At 44.8% G+C, this 8,176-nt stretch overlaps 1 protein-coding gene across 1 annotated transcript in view; it reads right to left on the bottom strand.

Annotated features, from left to right (window-relative positions):
- Window positions 1-6,173, bottom strand: part of LOC134205785 (low-density lipoprotein receptor-related protein 2-like) — a 151,943-nt gene extending 145,770 nt beyond the window's left edge. The window contains 1 exon segment of the mRNA XM_062681378.1: window positions 5,488-6,173. Coding sequence (XP_062537362.1) covers window positions 5,488-5,641 — 154 coding nt within the window. The 5' untranslated portion in view covers window positions 5,642-6,173.
- Window positions 6,174-8,176: the final 2,003 nt, after the last annotated feature.

Below are 8,176 nucleotides of genomic sequence, written 5' to 3' on the forward strand. Positions count from 1 at the left end.
TCCTTTCAAGAGGCTCGGAAGCCTCCTTTCAAGAGGCTCGGAAGCCTCCTTTCAAGAGGCTCGGAAGCCTCTTTTCAAAAGGCTCAGAAGCCTCCTTTCAAGAGGCTCGGAAGCCTCCTTTCAAGAGGCTCAGAAGCCTCTTTTCAAGAAGCTCGGAAGCCTCTTTTCAAGAGGCTCGGAAGCCTCCTTTCAAGAGGCTCGGAAGCCTCCTTTCAAGAGGCTCGGAAGCCTCCTTTCAAGAGGCCTGGAAGCCTCCTTCAAGAGGCCTGGAAGCCTCCTTCAAGAGGCCTCAAGCCTCCTTTCAAGAGGCTCGGAAGCCTCCTTTCAAAAGGCTCGGAAGCCTCCTTTCAAAAGGCTCGGAAGCCTCCTTTCAAGAGGCTCGGAAGCCTCCTTTCAAGAATCTCGGAAGCCTGCTTCAAGAGGCTCAAAAGCCTGCTTCAAGAGGCTCAAAAGCCTCCTTCAAGAGGCTCAAAAGCCTCCTTCAAGAGGCTCAAAAGCCTCCTTCAAGAGGCTCAAAAGCCTCCTTCAAGAGGCTCAAAAGCCTCCTTTAAGAGGCTCAAAATCCTCCTTCAATAGGCTCGGAAATCTGCTTTCAAGAGGCTCGGAAAGCCTCATTTCTAGATGCTCGGAAGCCTCCTTTCAAGAGGCTCGGAAGTCTCTTTTCAAGAGGCTCGGAAGCCTCCTTTCAAGAGGCTCGGAAGCCTCCTTTCAAGAAGCTCGGAAGATTCCTTTCAAGAGGCTCGGAAGCCTCCTTTCAGAAAGCTCGGAAGCCTCTTTTCAGAAGGCTCGGAAGCCTCCTTCCAGAAGGCTCGGAAGCCTTCTTCCAGAAGGCTCGGAAGCCTCCTTTCAGAAGGCTTGGAAGCCTCCTTTCAAAAGGCTCGGAAGCCTCAATTCAAGAGGCTCGGAAGCCTCCTTTCAAGAGGCTCGGAAGCCTCCTTTCAAGAGGCTCGGAAGCCTCCTTTCAAGAGGCTCGGAAGCCTCCTTTCAAGAGGCTCGGAAGCCTCCTTTCAAGAGGCTCGGAAGCCTCCTTTCAAGAGGCTCGGAAGCCTCCTTTCAAGAGGCTCTGATGCCTCTTTTTAAGAGGTTTGGAAGCCTCCTTTCAAGAGGCTCGGAAGCCTCCTTTCAAGAGGCTCCGAAGCCTTCTTTCAAGAGGCTCAGAAGCCACCTTAAGAGGCTCAGGAAGCCTCCTTTCAAGAGGCTCGGAAGCCTCCTTTCAAGAGGCTCAGAGCCTCCTTTCAAGAGGCTCGGAAGCCTCCTTTCAAGAGGCTCGGAAGCCTCCTTTCAAGAGGCTCGGAAGCCTCCTTTCAAGAGCCTCGGAAGCTTCCTTTCAAGAGGCTCGGAAGCCTCCTTTAAAGAGGCTCGGAAGCCCCCTTTCAAGAGACTCGGAAGCCTCCTTTCAAGAGGCTCGGAAGCCTCCTTTCAAGAGGTCCAGCAGCCTCCTTTCAAGAGGTTCGGAAGCCACCTTTCAAGAGGCTCGGAAGCCTCCTTTCAAGAGGCTCGGAAGCTTCCTTTCAAGAGGCCCGGAAGTGTCCTTCCAAGAGGCTCGGAAGCAGAGCATAAAATCTTCATGAAGAAATTTCAGTCCGAATTTTGACAAACCTCGCATGATTATTCAAAACATAGAATGACATAGTCAGACGACTACTCCACCAACTCATTCATTCGGCTGTCACTGAATGTACTTACTATGTGCAGAAAAAAACATAATTAGCATTGTTTATATTGATGTTTACCGTTGAAAGTGCCTCGTGGATGAAAATCGGATACAGTTCTATGTGATAAACTATTTTACTCATTTAAAACTTGTTCAGATTTCAAATAATTTGTCGATTTGTAGAACGTACATAAATATTCCTTGACTAATATTCAATCGATTATTGACAGTCCAGAGCCGACTATGAATGTGTCTCGAAGTGAGCTGACAAGTGAAGAGAGGTGGACGTCATCAAAAATTTTCGATTATTTTACACTCTGCTCGGAAGCCTCCATTCAAGAGGCTCGGAAGCCTTTTTTCAAGAAGCTCGGAAGCCTCCTTTCAAGAGGCTCGGAAGCCTCCTTTCAAGAGGCTCGGAAGTCTCCTTCCAAGAAGCTCGCAAGTCTCCTTTCAACGGGCTCGGAAGTCTGCTTTCAAGATGCTCGGAAGCCTCCTTTCAAAAGGCTCGTAAACCTCTGTTCAGGAGGTTTCCAAGCCTATGTCCAAGAGACTCGTAAGCCTCCTTTCCAAAGGCTCGGAAGCCTCCTCCTTGGAAGCCTTTTTTCAAGATGTTCGGAAGCCTCTTTTCAAGAGGCCAGGAAGCCTTCTTGCAAGAGGCTCAGAATTCTCCTTTCCAAATTCCTCCGTACAAAATGCTCGGAATCCTCTTTTCAAGAGGTTCGGAAGCCTTTTTTCAAGAGGCTCAAAAGAGGCTTTTGAGCTTTGTTGGTTCAAAAAACATGTCGGTGGCAAGAAAGCCATTAGATAAAAAAGATTAACCTTTTGTGTTTAAAGAGCGAAAACGCCTCCCACCTCCATTATAAGCCTATGTTCAATGCCCCGTGCTCCACTGGTTTTGTTAACTAATGTTGACTGTTGTTCTACTACTTTTTAGGCACCTTCAAACATCTATATTTTGTAACTGTCTTAGCAGGATATTAAACCATGTTAATTTTCATAAAAAACAGCGCTCAATTTTGGGAAATAATTTGATTATTGCGTTTATAAAATTGTATTCACAGTTGATGCTGTCGACTATTTTGGCTTCAATTTGCTTTGCGACGATTTCAAATCGTTGCACAGTGGGAATAAAAGGGCCCGTAACAGTACTTATTTAGATGCCGCTATTTTAGAGGTCCGGAAAAGACCCATTCTTATGTAAAAAAATCCAAGGAATCGATTGGTGATATTTTCACTGCAGACAAACCATAGAAAAGGGCCCATTTTGCCCGATTTTCCCCAAAATACACCATAAAAACGAATTATTGAACGGAAAACTTATTTGCCGCTCTCGGAGAACTCAAATATTACTCAAATGTTGATAGAATATTGGTGAAATGGATTGCATTGAATTCTGTGCGTGACATAACTCAAAATTAGCCTATTTTGCCCGATTCTCCCCTAAACTCATGATTTAGGAAATAAAAGCTTCTGGAAAGTAATTTCTCGCGTTTAAAATGATCTTTGCTGGTGCAAATCTATTCAAAATACATGCAGACAGACATATTCTAATCGTTTCTAAAGTTCCTCCGGGAATTCCTCCGGAAGTTCCTCCGGGAATTCCTCCGGAAGTTCCTCCGGGAATTCCTCCGGAAGTTCCTCCGGAAGTTCCTCCGGGAATTCCTCCGGAAGTTCCTCCAGAAATTCCTCCGGAAGTTCCTCCAGGAATTTCTCCGGAAGTTCCTCCAAGAATTCCTCCGGAAGTTCCTCCAAGAATTCCTCCGGAAGTTCCTCCAGGAATTCCTCCGGAAGTTCCTCCAGGAATTCCTACGGAAGTTCCTCCAGGAATTCCTACGGAAGTTCCTCCAGGAATTCCTACGGAAGTTCCTCCAGGAATTCCTCGGGAAGTTCCTCCAGGAATTCCACCGGAAGTTCCTCCAGGAATTCCTCCGGAAGTTCCTCCAGGAATTCCTCCAGGAATTCCTCCGGAAGTTCCTCCAGGAATTCCTCCGGAAATTCTTCCAGGAATTCCTCCGGCAGTTCCTCCAGGAATTCCTCCGGAAGTTCCTCCAGGAATTCCTCCGGAAGTTCCTCCAGGAATTCCTCCGGAAGTTCCTCCAGGAATTCCTCCGGCAGTTCCTCCAGGAATTCCTCCGGAAGTTCCTCCAGGAATTCCTCCGGAAGCTCCTCCAGGAATTCCTCCGGAAGTTCCTCCAGGAATTCCTCCGGAAGTTCCTCCAGGAATTCCTCCGGAAGTTCCTCCAGGAAGTTGTACCGAAAGGCTATAGGATCACTTCAAAAAACGAGCTTTTATAGGAGGTCCGGATTCCCATAGTGTTATCCGATAAAATCAGCTAGAAAAAAAACGGGCAAAATGATCCATTTCGTAAATCTTCAATCACGAAACTTTTAGATTATGTCTGTTTGCATGTATCTTGAATAGATTTGTATCAGCAAAGATAATTTAAAACGCGAGAAATTACTTTCCAGAAGCTTTTATTTCCTAAATCATGAGTTTAGGGGAGAATCGGGCAAAATAGGCTAATTTTGAGTTATATCACGCACAGAATTCAATGCAATCCATTTCACCAATATACTATCAACATTTGCGTAATATTTGAGTACTTTTCGGGAGCGGCAAATAAGATTTTCCGTTGAATAATTCGTTTTTATGGTGTATTTTGGGGAAAATCGGGCAAAATAGACTATTTCGTAAATCTTTAATCACGAAACGATTAGAATATATCTGTCTGCATGTATTTTGAATGGATTTGCACCAGCAAAGATCATTTTAAACGCGAGAAATTACTTTCCAGAAGCTTTTATTTCCTAAATCATGAGTTTAGGGGAGAATCGGGCAAAATAGGCTAATTTTGAGTTATGTCACGCACAGAATTCAATGCAATCCATTTCACCAATATACTATCAACATTTGCGTAATATTTGAGTACTTTTCGGGAGCGGCAAATAAGATTTTCCGTTGAATAATTCGTTTTTATGGTGTATTTTGGGGAAAATCGGGCAAAATGGGCCCTTTCCTATGGTTTGTCTGCAGTGAAAATATCACCAATCGATTCCTTGGATTTTTTTACATAAGAATGGGTCTTTTCCGAACCTCTAAAATAGCGGCATCTAAATAAGTACTGTTACGGGCCCTTTTATTCCCACTGTGCGTTGCTGCCAATAAGGTGGGAAATTATCATTGTAGAACAATAATAATGCGCTTTAAACGAAAATTGGCATGCAAAAACGGTTTATCTCGTATATAATTGTTTTTAGATTCGTATCTTCTAAGCTGATTGTTTGAATTCAACAATCTCCTGCACTTTTCACTGAATAAACCTCAAATCCATTAGCTTATATTTACTGATTTGCTGCTCAGCTGAATACAGTGTTGTGTAACACCCAAAAAAAACAAGCAAAATGACTTGACAGCCACAAACAACAGTCTCTATTGTGATAGCTTTACCACCAAGGTCACTTAATTTGTCATGATTTCTAACTAAATACTTCCAAGTTTTCCAAATGCCATCTAAGCCAGAAACAATGGGTCAATTAAGCTCCTAATTTCGCACGTAAAACTAGTTGTACACAACATAAAACACAAAACAATTCACACTGTAGACAAATATGCACTAGAGAAGCACGCGACAGCGCAGGTTCAACGACCAGTTTTGTCCCACAAAACGAAAAACCCACTACGCCTTATAATCTGGGGGCTTCCATTAATTATCTCACCAGAAACACTTAAACCCGCTGTTGTATAAGGTACTATAGGCAAAATTGTGATCTTTTACTCGCAAACTTCTCACGACAAAGAACCGTCAGGCAAAACAACTTTCAACAGTACTCACCTAACTCTAGTTTGCTGGACTCGGCCCGCACGGCCGTGGTGGCCACCAGTAGCACGTGGAACCACCAACCGGTCAGCAGCACCGGTGCCGCCAGATTGCGCATCGTTTTCCACCGGTCATGATCCTGCGCCATCCTCCGGCCCTGCGTCCCCATGCCGCTCCGCGAATGTCGAGCGAACTAGCACGAGCCAGCCAGCCGAAACTTCACCGCCGAAGGGGCGTCCACGGTGTCTCCCCCGCTAGGTCCTCCCGCGCGGGTTCTTCACTTTGCTTTCGATGTGCGCTGGGGTCGACAACGGTGGTACCTACGCACTCACCGCACCAAGGTCAGGGTCACACTCGAGAGAACACTCGCAGTTGCGCAACGTGCGCAACTCGGTGCAGGCTCCCGCGGATCGCACTGCACTTCCTACACGTTCACGGACACGGATTTTTCTTGATTGCCTCTTTGGGATCTTCAATCACTTGACTTAATTCACAATACACACACCTAAAGTGCAACAAAAGGGGAAAAACATATCATTAAATCACTTGAGCCGGTTGATTGTCGTCTTCCTCATTGCCGTAGTCTTCCTTGCGTCGATTGCAGGCATCTTTTTCGCCGGTAGCATTCCGTGGTTAAGGTTTTAGCACAATGACAACGGATAAGCACCCTGTGGCGCAGAATTTGCGAGCGATCATCCCATGTAGACTCGACAGATCGACATAGGTATGACAGCTGTCAAATTGTGCCGCCGGTGCTGTCACTGTGATCGAACCCTCCGATTATTCTGCCGTGCCGTGCACCTGATACCGATCGACAACGCTCGCGAGAATCGCGAAGTGACTTTCAATATCGTTCCGGCTGTGATCATCGACACTGCATGCAAAAAATACGCATTCGATGCACGCACAAAAAAAAGGCCCCATAAAAGCAAAGCTAATTATAATCCGCGTACTGACTGGTCGGTGTTGATCGCGCTGATGGACTCTGGTGGGGTTCACCTTGATTGAGATGGAAAAAAACTATGATTCGGTGGTTCTGTTTGTGCTAAACTGCGCCGGAGATCGTCCGGCGTGATCGCGATATTTTGATAACCCAAGCACTATTTTATTTTTTTTATTTTTATGGAGCTGAAGAGTATGGATGACACAAATCCACTCGACCCAAACGTTAACAACTGATGCGCGATGTGGTCATTTTGGCTGTGGTGCCAATTCGAAGAGATCCGGTCTAAGAACGACGCGACCGAGTGATCCAACGTGACGCGGATAACGACTTGATCGGTTGGGGTTTTCCCATCGCCGCAAGCTCAAGCTCGGATTGGATTTGTGTTGTAGCGGCGGTGGCGGCTGCGTTTCCACGAAATTGTCCCGCGGGTGTGTGTTCTGGAAGCAGAGAGAGAGGAAAGATAAAGACAGATGAATATATGTGATCGTTCGGTTGGTTATTGTATGGTTGATGTTGATCACACTGCGGTAAAGAGGAGTGGAATAACATCGCAAACGATCCCTGGATGTGGCTGTGTGGCTGGAGGAGATTCCACTATCCACAATAAATTAACATTGAAACTGTTGCACTCGAAGCTTCTCTTAGTTAGGGTTGAAGAATTCTGGGAAGGTTCTGCCCACGTGCTGGGAATTGTTAATTGAGTGGCTTTGCGGGGAGTTTCACTGAGCTTAGGAGATTATTAAATTCAGCGAAGAATTTACAACACAAGGCAAGGTATAAATCTCAAATGAAATATTCAAATCCTCAAATCGATACTATATTCGATTTTTCCGCCTTTATTAACGTGTTTTTTTTTTTTCAAATTTATACACTGACCCCATAATCATGGGTCACACACTAATATGGGTCATTTTCATTTGATCAACGTGCAAAATGGAGTGACTAATAATTGTTACAAAGTGACCCATATATGTGGGGTCAGTGTAAATTAAGTTCAACACTAAGGAAGGAAGGGAACTGGACGAGTTTCCTTCGCGGGCCAACCCAGGGTCCCGCCAGTTTCAGTATTCACGAAGCTGGGTTTAAGAAGGCCAATTGACTTATACTTAATTTCAACATTTTAAAATTAATTTAACCCTTTCAGGCCCAAATTTTTCTAAGCGGTGTTTTGAATATGTTTTCAAATATGTCCATAACATATTCGTGAAGACCAAGAGACATGATAAGATGGTTTTATGATATTCTGGGTCCAAACTGGGTATATCCAAACTGTCTTTGAGTTCAGAACTTGCGATCTGCACCCACAACACAAACTTTTTTCACCACTAGAAGCTTGGATATGTATCTTTTTAATTTTTAGTTGTTGAGGCGAGAAACCACTGCGTCCACTAATTGAACTTTTGTGATGAACCCCTATTTAATATTACGCGTCAAAAAGGCTGGAAAATCAATTGATGATAACCAACTAGGCATTATGACGCGTCTTCTCCCAGTCAGGTGAGATGGCTTCGATAATACCAACCACCCTTTTGGGATTTGTGGTCCAAACCTCTTCCGGTTGCATGTATGCACCATTTAAGAATTTAGACCTTCGTTTATATAATGCAACGCAATTGCAAAGCAGATGCACCGATGTTTCACGTTCCATGTTACAGAAACGACATATATCACTTTGGACCAGGCCTATATTTTTCAAATGATATCTACTCGGACCCAGTTACTAGGCCCGTGAATGTACTTAGAGCACGTTTGTTTAGT

Source organism: Armigeres subalbatus, chromosome 1 (genome assembly GCF_024139115.2).
Source record: "Armigeres subalbatus isolate Guangzhou_Male chromosome 1, GZ_Asu_2, whole genome shotgun sequence".
Classification (NCBI taxonomy): domain Eukaryota; kingdom Metazoa; phylum Arthropoda; class Insecta; order Diptera; family Culicidae; genus Armigeres; species Armigeres subalbatus.